The 20,269-nt window shown below is 35.0% G+C and overlaps 1 protein-coding gene across 9 annotated transcripts in view; it reads right to left on the bottom strand.

Annotated features, from left to right (window-relative positions):
- Positions 1-20,269, bottom strand: part of EDEM3 (ER degradation enhancing alpha-mannosidase like protein 3) — a 78,794-nt gene that overhangs the window by 43,620 nt on the left and 14,905 nt on the right. For all 9 annotated transcript variants that reach the window (XM_060643711.3, XM_060643712.3, XM_060643707.3 and 6 more), the window contains 6 exons: positions 15,502-15,602; positions 14,933-14,972; positions 9,939-10,051; positions 8,814-8,967; positions 3,583-3,717; positions 1,215-1,320 (listed from right to left, as the gene is read on the bottom strand). In XM_060643711.3, coding sequence (XP_060499694.1) covers positions 1,215-1,320; positions 3,583-3,717; positions 8,814-8,967; positions 9,939-10,051; positions 14,933-14,972; positions 15,502-15,602 — 649 coding nt within the window. The remainder of the gene's footprint in view (positions 1-1,214; positions 1,321-3,582; positions 3,718-8,813; positions 8,968-9,938; positions 10,052-14,932; positions 14,973-15,501; positions 15,603-20,269) is intronic.

The following is a 20,269-nucleotide window of genomic DNA, read 5'->3' as shown; positions in this document are numbered from 1 at the left end:
ACAGGAGAAACATAAAAAATATTCACAGCACTATTATTCACAACAGTAAAATCCTGGAAACTATCTAAATACTTAGATTGTGGTTCATTCATCCAATAAAATATTAGACAGCAGTCAAAATAAAATGAAATATGCCTTCATGTAATAATATGCATGAATCTTAGCAAAATCATATTAAGTGAAAGAGTCTCAAAAGTATACAGGACATAGGATTTTATAAAGTTTAAAACAAAGAAATGTACTTTTTAAGAATACATACAGATGTAATATAACTTTATTAAAAGCAAATCATCAGTCATAAGAATGATGACTATTTCAGTTAGAGAAGGCAGAGATGTAGGATTGCACAGGTAGAGAGAGTCAAGGACCATACGCAGAAGTGCATGTTGTCAAGTAATGGATGGCCCATTTGTAGGTCCTTCCTTACTACATTCTTAAAAATGACTAAGCAAAATGGGCCATGCATGGACCAATGATGAGTGTGTCATAAACCAAAAATTATAATTGAAAATTAATTCTGATGAATTTGCACTTCAGTTCCAAGCAGATTATACTGTTTTCTTTTTTTGTTTTGTTTTTAAATAGGCTCCATGCCCAATGTGGGGCTCCAAGTAAGTTTAAAAAAAGAAACTGCAGAATTCTGAAGCCAGAATTCAGATTAGTTTCAGGAACCCTACAGACAAAATTTGGAAAAATCTTCTATAATACTAAATAGATAATAAGTAAAATAATCTCCTTAGGAATATTCTAGTATATTTCCATTCATCTATGTTTTATAGGAGTGTCTTATAAAGATTCATTCATATTCTTTATATAACACTATATTTGGTTTGTTCAAATAACACGTCTCACGAGTCCAATTCATTTTAATAAGGGCTGGTGATAACATTAAATACAGATTTCCACTTAATGTGAGATGGCTGAGGTATTCTGATCCTCTAGTTCTCAAAGGAATAGTTCTAGTGTTTCATCTATACCCTATATCTATAATGCTATACCCAATAAAATATGAAACAAATCAGTAAGCCCATCTAGAGTAAGTGTGCTATTATTTGGCACCAAAGAAGAAAATCAAGTTAAATTAGCTAAAATTCTAGAAAATCTGGTGAAAAACTATGCTTTATACTGTCCCAAAGATTATTTTAACAAATGAAAATCCTTTATTTCCCAACCATTCTGAGGATATGAAGGCTTAAGAAGCCTGACTTACATACCTTTTCTTACCCAATCTCCAGTATGAATATTTATAGTCACGCCTACTAAATTACTACTTCGCTGTCTTTTTTCCCAGAGAAAATCAAGAGCTTTTCTTGCGTATTCCTATAATTAAAAAAAAGAAAAGCATACCTGAAGAACTATATGTCTCTGGAAAACAGGAGACAAAGAAAAAAAAATCAAAGGCTCACAGCATATTTTAAGAATTAAGTAAAATTCCTAAGATAAGATTTATTATATTAAACTTCCTTACAAGTAAAATCTTGGCTTTTTTTCTTTCAGCCAATCAAGTCTAGTTAAAAAGGACAGGTCTAAAAATGCTATTTAGTGGCAGTGATCTCACTTTGAGACCATCACGTTCATCTACTCTGATAGTGTAAGTTCACATTCACACATGTATTATTAAATTATATTAATTGCTGCCATAATTAAATGTACTTGCCAAAATAATGCCTATCATTTAAATACAAAGCGAAGATCTCCTTAGATAGTCTTATTTAGAGAATTAGAAGAGAATTTCAAAGTTGGTATGTCATCTTTGAAACACAAACAGGCATTTCAAGAGCCCACTTCTTAAATAGCATAAAACTTTGTTACTGAAGACTAAATAAATTAACTAGTATTCATTTGGCAATACCAAATTTATAACCTTACGATACCATTTTTTTCCATTTATTTTCACCCATTGGACACTAAATTAAAATAATTTCTGACCAAATTCTTGGCTTTGGATGAAAAAATGTTATAAAAGATAAAAGCAAAGGACATTACAAGAGAGTTAAAATTAATTTCAGAGCATGACTCTATTTAGCTTTGGAGAAGTACTTCTACAAAAGAAAAAAAATCGTTAAACCAATTTGCCACTTTGTAGATCTAAGAGGAGTGTAAAATAGTCTTAACTCTTGATTCAACTTATTTATGCTGATTTTTTAGAACAAAGCAGATTATGGCTTTAATTAAACACTAGTACTTCAGGGCCAGAAGTTTCATAAAGATTATATTTCCCTATTCCTATCTTACAGCTAAGAAAACAGGCCCAGTGAAATCAAAGATTTATCCAAAGTTTAAACCTGAATTACAGGACAACTAATATGAGAATTCTAATCTCTTTATTAGATCAACACCAACAAACTTTTTCTGATAAGGGCCAGACAGTAAATATTTTAGGCATTACGCGTTATACAGTCAGTGTCACAATTACTCACCTCTGTCACCGTAGCACAAATGGAGTCATAGACAAAAATAAATAAATAAACATGGCTGTGTTTCAATAAAACTTTATTCACAAAAACAGGCAGTGGCTGGATTTGGCCCTGACTGTTGTTTGCCAACCCTATATTAGATCAATGCTCTGTCAACTGCATCAGGTTGCTTCTCTTACAATAAATTAACGTATAATCATAAGTTAAAAACATCATAATTTTCAAGAGACTTACTCATAAATACAAAATAGACTAGTGGAAAGAGTATGGACTTTGTATTTAGAAAGACATGGATTCTAATTCCAATTCCACTCATTCACCTATTTGCTGTGTATCTTATCCTCTTTAAGTCTCACTTGCCCATCCTATAAATGCATCAATATCTCAGAGTTTGTAATTCGAATTAAATTAAGACAGTATGCAAAAATGACTATACTTTTCAATGAAAGGAAAATATGTCAGCAAAATACAAAATAAACACTAAACCAAACATACACACAAAGACCACTTGACTTATTTTAATTACACTCAGATCCAATGTCTTTAAGTATTCCCTATTTCGGCTTGTTCTGTGTGCCATCTCCTGAATTTTTAAAAATTTTCCTAAATCATATGTTTGAAAAAGAGGGTATTTTGTGATACTATTGCACTATAATGACATGCTTAAACATACAGATAAAATTAAAAGTGTGAGACACAGCTAGTCCACAACATATTACTTAGGGAATATTAAGTCTTTTAGATAAGAAATAACATTAACCTTGGAGTAAAAAACTTACAGCTATGACTCTGTCAAGACAAGAGTAAAAAGTTCACTGTGTTTCAGTGAAGCTTTCAGAAATGCAATAGACCATCTAGAAGTAGAATAAACAAAAAGACAGTTTTTCATATAAGACATTTGTGATATCAAATTCATAGAATATAGCTAAAAGTCTTCTAAGAATAGAGCTAAAAATTTACAGAAATGCAAAGTTGTATTTAACATACAGCTACCTCACAATGACTTCTGGGGTTTTGACAAAAACCATGTGATGGAATCCAGACCAAAGTTCCCTAAACTAACAGTACTCCTCCAATTGATAATCCTCATACTTGACCAATGAAAAAAAGATATAAAGTTAGTTATGTCCAAAACCCAAGAAATCAAAGACTATGAAAAGCAAACCTCAAATATTGTTGCTCCTGTGAATCGACTTAAAGCAGCAAACTCAAGGATCAAGGTACCTGCACAAGCTGTACAGGTATCTGTCTCAGTTCCTGTCCGAGCTTCTGGTTTTCTGATACCAAACTTTAAATTAATCTAAATAAAATCAGAAGATTATCATTAGCAACTGTCAAGAGATAATGGCTTCTGGATAAGAGATTATTTTTCAGTCAAGATTTTTCATCAAATCATGGAAATAATTAATAAAATACCTAAACACTGAAATTTAATCTGATGATCTTTGTGACTTTCCAATTTAACATCTAGTGAAGTATATACTACCATACATATATTCATGGGGTAAGTTTTCATTTATTTCCTTCCTCAATGAGACCAAAATTAAGTACCCATTTAGGAATTACATAGAGAAAATACCTTCCAAAACAATTTTATTCTCTGGACAGTTTAAACCAGTTAGTACAAGAATAGGATATTAGACTAGCCCTAAGAGAAATTCAGTTTAATTGAGAATTTGTGAAAAACCAGTACTATATTAGCCCTCCACAGTGAAAAAACTGATTAGGTATGGGGTGTATTTAAAAGATTAAAATTTTGTTTAAAGGCTTTAAAAGTTCTGAAACACAGTGTATAGCCTTGCTGATGGGCTATCAAACAACACAAAAAATTTTTTTCCAAAGGAGGTTTTTTTTTTTTTTATAATTCAAAGACAACCACATTATACTATGTGATAAAACTGGGTGAACCAGAACCAAACTGACTAGACTGATCATGGTCTTCCACAGTCCAAATAAATAACAAAAGAGCAAGCATATGCCAAGATTTAGCGTAACAACAACAACAAAACAAATAAAAATCGTGTTTCTAGATCACTTACTATCAGACTCGTAAGGAGAAGTTCAAATAAATTTGTATTTCGACTTAGCTGCAGAAATCAATTGCTGGGTATGCCTATTACCTTAACAGTATCCAATCAACACTCTAGGAATACCTATGCATGAAGACAGGGATAGTACCCACTCACCACCAATAAACAAATAACGAGAGTGAAACATAGGTGAGACACAGAGCAGATTGCTATGTTGGCCATTTACCTCACTTTGCAGAATGCCACTTAAGGCAAAATTTACCTCATGTTTCATGTGCTATTAGCCTAGCAGCATCTCTCTATCTCCACTCAAATTCATAATTATCTCTATCATTTGTAATTCTGAAAGAATAAATGACTTCAGGTAGTTCTGAACCAAGAACCAGAATGGGAACCATCCCTTGTCCTTTCCATGTTACCTATATCTCTACCTACAGAATTAAAATTGAGAATAAACTTTAAAATTAATTTACATTAATTATGCTAAAGTATAATAATTTTTATAAATATTTGCAGTAAGAGTCAACAGTGAAAATTATTTTCTGGTTAGTTCTACTAATTATTACAATCAACTGACCAGTAGTTATCTACTACGTGCTGGGTATTACGTTAAGACATAAAATAACTGAAAAGATCCTTGGTCCTCAGGGAGCTTAAAATCCAGACAGAGCAAATAAGACAGACATATAAATGGAGATGGTAAATAATACTGGAAAGTCACAAGTAAGTGCCAGACAAATGGAACTGACAACAAATGCTAAGATCTAAAAATCAGAAGAAATATCATTGATATATAATAAAATATCACATAATTGGGGGTAGCTAAGGGCTAACAATGGCAAAGTCCAGAGTAGTAGTCATGGCAAAGCAAACACAACAGGGGAAACATTTATATACCACTTTTAGTATCTTTTCTCTTAACAACAAAAAAGGAGATATTTTGAATCACTGAAGTTCTGTACATTAAAAATATTTAAGATGTTTGTATATTGAATTATAATCTTTATTTATTGTTCCAAGGTGATCTCTACAAAATGCTATAAAAGGACTATTTCTTAATACAGCTATTTATAGTATCATATCATTTCAATCTCATATGTTGAAGGTGAGTGTTACTAAACAACTTTCAAATGCAAAATCTCCAGGGGGCACTACTATTTCTACAAGAAAGAAGCACTGAGTGCCTTTTTTGCTAATGGAAATCCTACTGCTGTCTTTTGCTCTAGAGGCTAGATAAGCTCCAGTCCTGACTAGATCTCAAAAGATGGGTGTAGAGAGGGCACTGGTAGTAGCATCCATTTAGTCATGAAGAAGTCAGAAGCAAGGAGCTTACTGCCCCTTATCTGAAAGTCTTAAGACAAAAAGGGATAAATGTATAATAAAGGTTTTATACTTAGAAGGAATTTGGAAACTGGTTCCTCCTGATCCTGTGTTCCTGAGAGTCACAAAGTAGTTCTTAAAATGAATTTTTTTTATTAAAAAGTAGAATTTTAAATTACCTACATTAAATTCATCTATATTATATATTTGCTACACCCATTAAACCCCTAAAATATGTACTGAATCATAATGGAATTCTTACTAACCCTATACTTCATGGATAGAATCATCTACCTGATCTTAGAAATGAGGTCTTAAATGAAAAACTGGCAAAGTACTTTTAATTACGTTGGAGGAAATGGCATCACATACCGTGGACTACCTCTAGGGTTTATACGCGGGTGGAATAAATGACCATTAACAATTATAGCGTTTCTGTCCAGCAAATTTTGGAGTCAAAACCATTAATGCCATACTATCAATTATGCATGCATATCTAAGAGAGACTGTACAAATTTTCATGAGCAAAAGCAGTATTTAACAAGTGTGAATTAAGGAAGGATGGGAAGATACTTATTTTCTGTCTGCAGTCTACTTCTAAAAAGCAGTATCAAAAACTTTGATACTTCAGAGTATAAGAAAAGAACACATTCTCTTTATTTTACTATAATACTCTTAGCTACTGTTTTATTTTTTACTTTTTTTAAATGCTTATTTATTTTTGAGAGAGAGTGCACGTGTGCGAGTTGGGGAGGGGCAGATAGAGAGAGGAAGACAGATCCAAAGCTGGCTCTGTGCTGAGAGCAGACAGCCCGACGTGGGGCTTAAACCCACGAACCGAACCGTGAGATCACGACTTGAGCCAAAGTCGGTTGCTTAACTGACTGAGCCCCCCAGGCCCCCCAGTAGCTACTATTTTAATTCCTTGACTGTTTCTCCTGTTCCGGCAAAAGTGAAGACATGCTAGATTCCCCATAATTCAGCACCTCCACTTAAAAACTAAAAATGTTTACTAAAAGTAAATCCAATTAAATAAACATCTAGCTTATTCAAAATAACTTTGTTTTTAATTTTAATATGCCAAGAAAATAAAAAAATCAACAAATAAGTTTAACCATACTAGAAAGCAAAGAAATTCACATTAAAACAAGACTCCATTTTTTCTCACTAAATTAGCAAAGAATAATTCATATTTTTGGCAACAGGACAATGACACATATACTTTTATAAAACACTGGGTAACTATAAAAGTAGAACCCTTCTGGAGAACAGCTAGGCAGTAAGTACCCAAAGCCTTAAAAAGCATTCCCTACTTCTGTGACTATTTCCTCTTCTAGTAATTTCTCCTATGGAAGAAATAAGTAAAATGATCTGTATAAAGACGTTCACAGACTAGCCATTCAAAATATCAAAAACTAGAAATTTAAATAAGAGATTGAATAACTAGTCTGTTTTACTTAAAAAAAAAAAAGTGTTGGTCACAGTCCACTAAATTGGTGGGTAAAGGAATATATTGTAACCTCCAGTTTGAAAAGCACTGCTCTAGATCATGGTCAGAGGTTTCTTGATGGTGAAAGTTAGTCTTACTTGATTTGTATTGGGAGAAAAGTTATTCCAGGTAATAGAGATGGTAGGCCTAAAGGCGTGGAAATGTAAAAACAAAAACACATGCTTTAGGTGTTTGGGGGGACACTAATAAGATTCTTTTGTTGAAATGGAACACTCATTACATTGGGTATGAGGTCCTGAGAGAACGTCAGAAAGAAAGCCTACTGCCAAACCATAATGAATTCTGTAAGTTAAAAGATACTCTGTACAATAGGGAGTCAGTAAAACTTCTGAGGGTAGTTTGATAAAAGTTATGTTTTAGTAAGATTAATTTTTAAGCCTCTAAAGAATAAACCAGAGAGAAAAGAGTAAGATTGGAATTTATAATAGTATAGGAACAAAATTATACTGGCTTCAACTAGCATAGCAGCAATAAGGAAAGAAAAAATTAACAGAGCTTGGTAATGGCTGAGGGATCTAACGTGGACAAGAGGGAGAGAGCAATAGTGTTAATAAAGAAATAAATCAGGAGAGAGACAGAGTTCTTTCCATATTCAATGGCTTCTTTCCCTTTGCTTTAAATATAAAATTTTCTGGGGCGCCTGGGTGGCTCAGTCGGTTGAGCGTGTGACTTCGGCTCAGGTCATGATCTCGCAGTTCGAGAGTTCAAGCCCCGTGTCGGGCTCTGTGCTGACAGCTCAGAGCCTAGAACCTGCTTCAGATTCTGTGTCCCCCTCCTTCTGCCCCTTCCCTGCTCACACTCTGTTTCTCTCTGTCTCTCAAAACTGAATAAACGTTAAAAAAAAAAAAAAATTAAAATAAATAATAAATAAATATAAAATCTTCTTGGGGGAAAAAACACAAAACTCCCTCAAGTGACTCTGCTGCCACCTCTCTTCAACTACCAACACGGACACCTAAAAATGAATGGTCCTATATTTTCACCCACTTTGAACCCATCTTTCCCCTTTATTCTCCCATATTACATCCTTTAAGGCTCTGTTTGCATCTAATTCTGTTGGTTTCTAAAATACCTCCTTTCAAAGCTCTAAGATTTCAGAATACCATAGCTACTGTGTGGTTCTCTTCCTAACAAGTCTCTGAACACGCTCTACTCCCTCCTCATTCCCCTCCGTCCTGTGTTCTCTCTATATCCTCTCCTCTGGAGAATCAATACCCATGCTTGCTGATGCACCTGTGTTTTCTGCCCAAGTAACTCCAAACCCAAATTCTAGTCTGGCATCTGTTTCTCCCTCCTGCAGCATAATCTATCTAATCTGTTACACAGTGGCACATAAAAGGCTTAAACTAATCAAAATTCTTGTACCACTCAAACGCAAATTAATTGAAATGTCAATATAAATGTATCCTATAGTAATGAAGCGTTTTACTCTAGCCTCAAGCAAATGAAGAACAATGGCTCCAATCACAAAAATTCATTTTTTTAAGACAGCAAAGGAAGGATATAAAGACTGCCATATTTTTCAGAATTACTTACTCTTGGATAAGGAAGGCCACTGGTAGTATTGAAAGCTGGTAAAAGTTTGTAACCCAATTGCTTTGCCATTTGGAGAAGTTCATCATTGTACCACTGCATGTACTCGCCTTTTTCTTTCAGCATGATCGCCAAGGAGTGTCCGCCCAACAGACCCCTACGATCACAGAAATGAAACATTATCCATGTCTTACAGATACTTTAAGTTACCACCTAAAAAGATGTGGTATCTAGTTATCAACAGTTCAGCACACATAAGGAAATTACATAGGAGAACTTGGGGTTTTTTTGTTGTTTGTTTTGTTTTGTTGTTTTTTACCTAACTCTGACTACTCATTTGATGGCAAACCACAGCCAGTTCAAAAAAATTTTAGATGTTCTATCTGCTGTAAAGTGTTTGGCATTCTCTAATACCTTAACTTTCTTAAAATAAAGAATATCAGAAAAAAAAAGAATATTCTAGAAATAATTTAACAAATTTAACATTTGATTCTAACAAATTTTAAATTTAACTTAACTATATCATGAAATCTGTAATTCTTACAGTATAACATTAAAAAACCTCCCCACTCTGTATTAAATGTAATAGATTAATAAACTCTGTGAAATATTTCCTAAATTGAAGACTCACTTTATCTGACAAAAGGAAACATGTTACAATAGCATAAAAGTAACCATTAAATATAAAAATTTAATAACATTGAAACTTGAATTAATAAGTCCTATAATTCAGTATTTTTAAATGTTCTAAGAACATCTCAAGTTGTTTAGTCGAAAGGTAATATACGTTTAATTTCATTTGGCTTGAAGAGGTATTGGTTAAAGATAGAAAACTATGTAAACTAGCAAAAAATATGAGATATAGCTGATATGCAAATGTTCAACCTCTAGTCCTTTTTTTTAACAACATACAGGGATTACCTTTGAGTCTACAACTATTTCCAAAGCCTGCTGCTGTCTGTGTCTGATACAATGCAAGGCCATCTCACAGCCGCTGTGTTTCATAATATCCCAACTTTTATCTTTTAAACTTAAGAAATTTCTTGCTTTAGTACCATCAAGAAATAAACAGTATGCCCTAGGCTTTTCTGTTATTAAAGTTATAGCTTTAGTGTCTTACATACTTACCCAAGAACTCTGATGTTTGTTTCAAAGACTGATACAACTACATCATTATCTAAATTAACATCTCTTAAAACTTTTCTCACTGCATCTTCAAATTCTTTAGTTTTATTTAATACCTAGGAGAAGAAAGTTATGAAAATAAAGTTCTTTTTCACCAAGTAAAAGAGAAATAGTGTTAGAATGGCTACTAAAAGCAAATTAATACCTTAAGACTCTAAAAAGTGACACAAACAAAATGTTTATCTCAAGCCAATGATAAAAATGTGGTATCTAACCCCCCCAAATTAAATGCCTACATTATAAGGAATCTTTATACACTTCTTTTTTAGACACATGAAAATATCATTAAGACTTTACAAGAGTCATCACAAAACCAGTTTCTTAATATATAACCCATGACCTAGAGCTGCATGAGACGAGCTCTACTCATCTCACTGACTTGGTTTCCAAGTCAAAACAACTCGAAAACTTTTTACCAAACATCAACTATTCACCAAACGTCATTTTAAAGGTTGCTTACTCTTACTTTTATTTTTTGAGAGACGGTGTGCATATATACACGCAAGTAGGCAGGAGAGGGGCAGAGGAGAGGGAATCCCAAACAGGCTCCCCGTAGTCATCACAGAGCTCCACGCAGGGCTCGATCTCACAACCCATGAGATTATGACCTGAGCTCAAATCAAGAGTCCAACGCTTAACTGACTAAGCCACCCAGGTGCCCCTAGGTTGCTTACTCTTGTAAGAGAACAAACACATCCTTCAGAGAATGACTGATCCTAAACCAAACACTACCTGCCATCTTCATCCATGGATGCCCTGAGCCCTAATTGAGGAGGAGTATAATGTTGTGATCAAGAGCAAGCCCTGAATTGAACTCTGGTTCTTTCACTCCCTACCTGTATAATCTCAGTCAAGTGACTTCTGTCTCTGAGCCTGTTCCCTTACCCATAAAAAGAAGAAATACCTACTCTCATAGGACTGATTTCTTAAGTAATATATATAAAGTACTTTCAGTAGAGTGCCTGACTTAATAAGTGTTTAATATCATTGCTGTTATAATTATTATTACCACGAGCATCTAGAATCCTAAGAATTCTATGGATTCTTGCAATGAGCTCCATAAAGTGGCCAATGCATTTCAGTTGCTTTTTCAGTCTCAATTAAAACTGTGTCAGTGAGCCCTCAGGCTCAACTACTGATGCCAACAGTTAAAACCATAAATAGACAAGACCGCTTAACTCAAGTTCTAACTACAACCCATTGTGCTTATTTCTTATCGAACTTCCTAGAGTCACTGACAAGACATTTTGCAGTGACCAGGACATTCCAACTGCCAGACCAGAAAAGCCCTGATATCAATGGGATGCCTAGAAGACCACAACCTACATGCCCCCTTCCCTGCCCATGATCATGAGTTGAACACCTACGGACCCCCGCCATGATCACAAGCTCTCTGCCTGTTCTCCTGCATGTACCCCCCCCACCCCATTCCCCAACCTCCCCTTAAAAAATTCTAGGTGTCCATCTTGCCTGCCAAGAGGTCAGCTGTACTTACCAAGAGGTAAGGCTTATACCTGCCACCTCCCCCAGGTGTCAGCACCCAAAATAAATCTCTTTTCCAAACCCTTCTCTCTTGAGTTATTGACTTCTCAGAGTTTATCAGAGTTTGTTTGCCACCAGTGTTGGTAAACCCAGCCAGGAGCTATGTTTCTGATTTGTCCAGCCCCCTCAGGATTCCCGAGGAGGGAGCGGTTGGTCAAGACAGTGTGCCAGGTCTTAGCTGCTGGCTTCCTGAGTTATGGTTGTGATAGATTGTTCGGTGACAGGTGCACAATTATGTGGTATTTAGACTCTAAATCCATGAAAAACAGTTTTCCTTCACTTGATTGTTTTATCTTTCTGTTCGATAATATTTTCTAGTGCTTTTTCACCTGATTCGATACTTTCACTAAAAATTCTAATTTAAGTATAAAACATTCCATAAGAATTTGACTAAAATTCAAATAAAAGTAAAATTCAGGGTAAGTCCTGAGTAAAATATACTATGAAGCCTGGTTTTAAACTAACTGCTTTTCCTTGTCAATCTCCAAGTCCAAGTAAATTCTGCAGCCAACGAGCGCAGATGCATATCTTTATCACTTTTAGAATAAAACACAACTGTTTCACTCACCCACACATATACTTCTCAGTATCATTTGTTAATCTTATTCTTCTTCCTGAGTCTATCTCCTGAGAACTACTTCCAAGAACTGGACCAGTGTTATTTGTTTCAAAGGAGAATAAAAGTGAAAAGTCTCTTGATCCATAATTAGAAAATTCACTCCAAATCCTCTACTGGTTGATGGGATGGGTTATTTATTTTGAGAGAGAGAGAGAGAGAGAGAGAGAGAGAGAGAGTGAGTTGAGGGCACGGGCAGGGAAGAGGCAGAGAGAAAGAGAGGGAGAAAGAATCCCAAGCAAGCTCTGTACTCTGTGCTGAGCCTGATGAGGGGTTTGATCTCAAGACCCTGGGATCATGACCTGAGCTGAAATCAAGAGTCAGATGCTTAACCGACTGAGCCACCCAGACGCCCTTAGTGGATGACCTTTTAAGCTCCTAGGTGATAACAAAGGATGAATTCAGGTCTCTTCCTTTCCCCCATCATCTTTAATTTATTTTGATATCTTTCTTTCTATACATTTCATGGTAATGTAAAATTTTAAGATAAATTTAAAGTTTTAGTTCTTGGCTTCATTACATCAATACAAACTAGGTGGCTAGAATCAGGAACAGGTTAAATTTAAAGATCAAACTAGGACAACAGAAATTCTATTTAACATATCATGGTATGACCAAAATAAAAATAGAGTTTTATGTACATATGTGATATGTTCTATTAATATTTTCAAATAAATCACAAAATAAATAATCACAAAGTCAAGGCAAAGTAAATTAGAAATATTAATACATGTATTGATGAAATGTACAAGAAAGCACTCCTTTTAAATGTAGGAAAAAAAAACTGTCTAAACTACTTTAATTCTTCTGTTTAAATTAAAAAGAAAATGTTTAAAATAGTGTTATGAAGTTATGATGATATGTAATAAGTTACTTAGGTTATTCCTACTTGAAAATACTAAAATTTAAAGAGTTTATATAAAGTATCATTTTTTAAATATTTGTAAGACTTTATCAATCTTCCTTCTTAACCCTTCTTGAGTATAGCTTCAACAAACAGACTCTGAATCTGAACCAAAGATCAGTAAGAAATAATCCCTTACAGTGAATAGGAAACTTAAATGCCTAGTCTAGGCCCTTCTGAGGTGAAAACAGGAACCCAGAGAAGTTAAATAATTTGGCTAAGGTCACATACATCAGTACAGTCACAAAGAGCCCGAACTCAAGTTTATACCCATGTCATCGAAAGCACGGTCAGCTAACCAGCAATAGCAGCACCACCAAGTGGCAGCTTATGAGAAACAGAGACTCTTGGGCCCTGGCTTCAGTCTATTGGATCAGAATCTGCATATAAGCAAGGTGCCCAGGTGACTTTGTGGTATGTTGGAGTTTAAAAAACACTGCATCAGTATCCAGTATTTCTCAAACTTTAGCATACATCAGAATCATCTGGGAGCTTGTTAAAAAACAGACTACTGGGCCTCACTCCCAGACTTTGATTTAGTATGTCTGGGGATGAGGTGCCAGAATTTTGCATTTCTAACAAGTTGTCAGGTGATGCTGCTGCTGCTGCTGCTGCTGCTGCTGCTGCTCCTGCTGCTGGGATATTTTGAGAACCGATGCCAAAGTATATAATTGGCAAAACCTGAAAGATATCACCTGGGTAATAATTAATGACCACTCAATTAGAAGCCAACAGATTTCTAAATATGGGAAAGTTACACAGACTGAAACCACCTTTTTTCCTTTATTTCTGATAAAAATGTTTTACAGCATATGATATCTGAGATCCATGTTCAAGAAAATCAACTAAGAGCTTACAGAGAGATGATGGGGAACTTGCCACAGGGAAGGATAAAGCTGACAGAATGAGAAATAAACGTAATTTCACCTATGGTCTTTCCTAACACAGAGCTACTGCTCTTTGCTTACTCCACCATGTCAATCAAGGTACAAGCGAAGAGTATAACCCAGCTACAGTTACAAATAAATAACACCACTTAGTTCCTCCCAGAGTGGTAATTTGTGCCTCCAGGTACAGAAGGAGGGAAGTGAAAGGGGGGGCGGGGAATGCAGAGGCGAGGAAAAAGAAAATGCCTAGCGAAAGAACAATGCAGAAACAATACTGGGAAGAAAAGCTTGGTTCTGAAAATTTTCTGCCACCCCAAAGATTTTTTGTTTTGTTTTTTAAAATATTAATCAGTAGTTGAGATATTAACTCAAAGCTGAGAATTATGTCCTAAGGAAAATCCTGAAACAAGCCTACTTTTACACTGTAAGTGGTCTAAAAGTAGAAAACTAGAAAGATATTGTATTTAGAAATCATGACACCTAGAACTCAATCTTTCTCCCCTGTCATAACAGACCATCCCCAATCAAAATTAATTAAAATAATTTTATATCCCATGAGCTTGAAAAGGATTGCCCAGAAGTGATCACTTAGTGCCAAAAATCACTGCTAGGTAAAAATTAATTTTTTTAAATGAATATAACCTATAGGAATTCTAGTTTAACAATTTTACTATCACTGTAGTATGCCATGGAACAAATATATCAATGATGTTTTCTTAATCTCTTTGTATAAAGGGAAGCAACCTTCCTGATTAAAAGTCCCATCACATAAGCTGACATATCTACAAATTATTTCATTGTCTCCATGATTTCTACATAATTTCATTTGACATTCACGTGAAATAATCAACTCAATAGTGTGAAAGCAGAACACCTTAAATTCTGAAAACTTCTACTTCAGACTTACTGTGTAATGATCGTATTCATATTCGAGTGTGCATATTATGAAATTTATAAAATAAGTAAATTCAAGAAGAATCCAACCTACCACAAGAGTGTCCAAAGAATCAATCAGTGTCAAGGAAAATCTAAGAAACAAGTATAATGAGATACAAACCATTAGAGTTCTGAATACTTTATCCATGAATTTATAACTAAAGATGTATCTACGCCTTATTGACTGGTAGTTTCTATTAGCTAGTACTTCCAATCATCTACAGTACAATGTAACTTATAAAAAAGCACTGAAGGCACCTGAAAAGCCTGAACATTAATTACATTTTAACGTTCAGTGCATCTACATATCTTTCAAATGAAAATATTCATTAACTCTTTTTAAAGCAAATAAAAACATTAAAGCATCAACACCTTATAATGTGTAGACTTTATATACATTTCAAAAGTTATATTCATCTTAGCAAACAACTTTTCACTGATTTAAGAGGTAAACTGATTTTTTATAAAAGATAACAGAAGGAAATAAAAGAGTTTAATGTTAATACTTAAAGCAGTCCTTGAATTTAACCAATCCCCAGAAATACAACTGTAAGCTACATCTAGGAAGCCTGAGACTTGGGACCCAGGAGGTGCCACACCACCCACTGCGTTAATGCTCACTTTCCCAAGGCGTCATCAACGTCACCCCGACTTGGTTCCTGGCCTCTAACACGACCTCTGCAGGTTAAAGGCATGAGTTCATCAGCTGGGTAAGCATGTTCCTGCAAGGAAAATTTTAGTGAGTCACTGAGAAAAATAAGAGAAAGCAAACATCACCCAGGACACAACCTTCTTGCAGTTATTAAAAAAACAGGGTAAGATAAAAGTTAGAAGTTCTACTATTCTTACAGTCTATGGGATCTGTTTTTAAAACTTTAGTTACAAATGTTTGAAAAACTGCTTGGAAAAAAAAACCATACAAAAAAATATTTCTTTAAAAATCTGATAATCTGCTCCTGTTCCACCCAATCTCATTCCCCAGAGGTAACTACTGTTAAGACTGGCATTTATGTTTCCAAATGTATCCACATATATTAAAATACATGCACATATATAATTTACATTTTATTTACAAGCAGCTGCTCATGCCATATGCATACACTGCTCTAAAATGCTCTAAAAGTTGTTTACTTAAATCACAGTGCGGTTTTTCCGTGCTAGAATTTTAGGGTTTTTTGGTTTTTTTTTTAGTAACTGCAAAATGATCACTTAATATTAACTATTATTATTGAGTTCTTATGTTCTAAGCACTGTTCCGTGCAGTTTAGTTCATTTAATTATCACACAGCCCTCTGAAACAAATTCAATTATCCCTTTCGCACAGATGAGAAAATTGAGGCCCAGAAAAGTTAAGTAAGCTCAGACTGCAACTAGTAAATGATGAATCCAGAATTCAAACCTGGCAACCTGCCTCCAGAGCCTATTGCCTTTCATAGTACCTCACAATATTCCAAAGTATAGATACAGTAAAATTTACTTATTCCTCCATTGAGGAACATATAGGTTGAATGCAATTTTTCACAATATATAAACAATGCTACAATAAACATCTATATGCATATATCTTTTGCACATATGCTTTTATTTCTATAGATTAAATCCCTAGAAATAGACCCAATGGGTCAAAGGTATTAAATATTTAATTTTTGATACCTATCAAACTGAAGACATCCCTAATTTACATCCCTGTAATACTCTCACTAACATAGGAGATGATCAATCCAATGTAGGATCCAATTCCCTCTGGAATCTAATTCTCTTTTTGATATAAAATAGGGACGTTAACTGTGTTTGTCCCCCCAAAATAGCTAATTTTCTAAATGCTGCTTTTTAAACAATCCATCTTCTCCCTAATTGCTTGAAATACAGATTAGTTCAAAATTGTCTATACACACGTTTCTGTAGTCTCAATTTTGTTCTACAGTCCGATTTGCTTGATGGACCTGTTTCCTACTTCTACTGCCCTACAGATCTATTTCCTGCTCCAGACCATTATCTTGATTACTTTATCTTTGCACCATACCTTGCTACTTAGTATAGCAATTTACTCTCCCCAAATTATTTTTCTTCAAAATTTTCTTAACTACTTTTTCAAATTTACTCTTCTGGAAAACTTTCAATTTTTCTTAAAATTCCACTGAAATTTTAACTGGAAGAGCCTAATTTGAGGAGAATTGATACCATTAACAATTGAGTCTTCCCATCTAGGAATGTCACTACATTATCTCAGATCTTCTTTTATGAATTTAGTTTTCTTCTATAGGTTTCACCCATTTCTTAATAGTTATTAGTAGGAATTTTATGTTTGCAATATTATTTTGAGAGGAATTTTTTTTTAAGAATGACCATGACAGAGTATTTCTAATCCAGATGGTAAAAAAGCACATGCAAAAAAAATCTTCCCTCTTATTACAAACACACAGAAATGTTGTGTCAGTGTTAAATTATTTTATGTAGGTATGTATGTATGTATGTATGTATGTTTATTTGACAGAGAGAACCCGAGCAGGGGAGAGGCAGAGAGAGGAGACAGAGAGAATCCTAAGCAGACTCTGCAATGTCAGCGCAGACAGAGACAGATGTGGGGCTCGAGCCCACAAACGGTGAGATCATGACCTGAGCAAAAATCAAGAGTCAAACCCTCAACTGGCTGAGCCACCCAGGCACCCCTCAATTATTTTAAATACACAGCTGAGCCTGAGAACAAGAAAAGAAATTCTTAAGTACCAAAAGTGAATAATGGGATACAGAAGATGAAGCTGCAGTGACCACAACATGGGCATTAGAAATAAACAGAGGCTTTAGTGGGAATTATTTTAATGCCCAAAGGGTATGAGAGTTGATGGAACTGGCCCTGCACACATGGCCGCAAGCCAGAGGTAGGTTCTTTAAGTTGGATAGTTGCCTCAGTGAAATTTGACTGGCACATCCCCACCTAATGGCTACAGGTCTTAACAGAAAAGGACAGAAACCAGAAAGACCTGCTGAACTTTATATTTTCTTCTCTAGGGGACAGTCCCTAAAAGATTCCTCTAAAATTAATGATATGATTATGAAAAACATTTAGAGGTTAGATCACTGTGCTCATGTATTTCAATTTCAGACAGTATTTACTGACTCCCTGACAAGAATAATAGGATTAATACATTCATACTGTTCCCCATTCAATTTAGGATTTTTGTCAATTATGTTATTATAGGCGGTCTTTGCTTTCACTATATACAAGTTTCTGTAATTTATTTAAATAAACCCTCAACAACATGGTTCAAACTTCAACCACCGTATGTACATTAACTGCAGTAAGTGCACAAAACACAAACTTCAGTGCCAGTTCTTCGATCCACAAGTCCCTATGTAAGTAACAGATGCTCATCATGATCCGTGATCAACCACACACTTCTTTCGAAGTCTGTCAGTGATGTGATCACTGTGTATCTATTTTTCAGTTCATGCACAGCAAGTGTGCAGTTGTCTCCTTGTCAGCCAGTGGTAATCGTGCATGACAGTTTGATGATTTTACAAAAATAGATCATCGACAAAGATTAGCCAACAGAGATGAAAGTTCAGCAAAGAAATGGAAAATGAGGACACTGAAAATGCAAATGGAACTGAACGTAAATGGGGTATAGCACAGCTGGCCACGGAATGTAGAGGACGCCAGATCACTCCAGAGACGCCGGGTACACAGCTGGAGGAACCAAGTGAAGGCATAATTATCTACAAAGATAAAGAAAGTAGTTGCGACATAAAGGGTGAAGATGTCACAAGGGAAACGATACCTGCACAACGCTTCCCATTAAAGAAATTCCCAGAGGTATTTCAGGGTACATAGTGCAAAGGGCAAAATTTTTCAAACGGATCCAAATTTTGAAAGGGGGACAATTCACCACTGCACAGAGAAGATGCGTGCTCTGTTGTTTTAGATCACACAGTGAGATGAAGGCAAGCCAGGCAAGAACTATCGGATCCTCTTGTTAGTTTTTGCAAAGAAGTAACACTTCAATTTGCAAAGTGTCTAATATTTTGAACATGAGTTTTGCTATTTTAAAATCTTCTCTGTATACTTATAACCATTAGAAGAGAATTTAAATGTTTTTTTTTAAAGGTTTATTTATTTTTGAGAGAGACAGAACATGAGCAGTGGAGGGACAGAGGGAGAGGGGAACAGAGAATCCAAAGCAGGCTCCATGCTGACAGCAGCGAGCCTGATATGGGGCTCAAACTCACAAACCGTGAGATCATGACCTGAGCTGAAGTTGGACGCTTAACCGACTGAGCCACCCAGGTTCCACAAGAATTTTAAATGTTTTGACAAAGATTTTAAGATGTTTATAACATTTCTATTCTGGTCTAGAACCATAATTCTCACAGTTGCTAGTATTAGAATTTTACCTTAAGTAGTAGTCAACACACACCATTTTTCTGTGGCTTCTCCATTCCTGACTTTTTATTTTGATTCAGCTATTGGTTGCCTGGACTTGTCCTCAGATAGGTGTTTGTTTGTCGGTTTGAAAAGAGTGTCAACAGTGTTGTTACTTCTCTGGTATTCCTGGGTTAGGATGTCTCTTGTCTTACGCTTGAAAAATAAAATGTTTATAAAATGCTTGAGATGTATTTTCTTTCCTTCAGAAATCTGAGGATACTGTTCTGTGACCTTCTTGCATTGAGTATGGCTATGGCAAAGTTTCTAAGACTAGTCCGACCCTTTTTTGAATGACCTGTACGTCCTATACTTGTATGCCCCTATGGTTCTTAATTCTGGGAGTTCAGCAGAAAAACTCCCAATTCCACGTCCAACTCTATCCTACTGCCTCTCACTAAACTCAGTTATCTATATTCCAAATCCATAGCAGCAGAAAAACAGAATAAAGGATAGGAACACTAAACACATGGTCAAACAGAAAAGGAAGGACAAAAAAATAATAAAGTAGGCTAAAGAATACAAAAAGCACTGAAGACTGCAATCCTTCAGGTATTTAAAAAAGTGCAGTGCTCCATAATGATTCATTTCCTGAGGAAAGGATTCCAGACAACAACTGCTTGCACTATAATTAGAATCCACATGCAGCTACTAATTTCTGAATTGAACAAAATTTCTCATAACTTTTATAGGTCTTTTAACATATTAAGCTCCTAATTTCTTTTTTAGTATTAATCCCAACAGAACTATGATTTCCCAGAATGCATACTATTTTTGATTGCTTAACTTTCCTATTTAGCACATAAACAATTAGAAGTAACTAAAAAAAAGTGGTATCTTTTTCAGCTTGCCGAGGTATTTTGCAACTTTGTAAGAGATCACTCAAATGTTAATTGTAAAGAGTTCCTTACTAGCGAAACCACCGCTTAGAAGCCTTCATACTACTATTTTTAGGGTTTCACAAAAACA

Source organism: Panthera onca, chromosome F1 (genome assembly GCF_046562875.1).
Source record: "Panthera onca isolate mPanOnc1 chromosome F1, mPanOnc1 haplotype 2, whole genome shotgun sequence".
Classification (NCBI taxonomy): domain Eukaryota; kingdom Metazoa; phylum Chordata; class Mammalia; order Carnivora; family Felidae; genus Panthera; species Panthera onca.
Note: the sequence above shows the minus strand (reverse complement) of the source record. Positions and strands in the feature narration are given on the sequence as shown.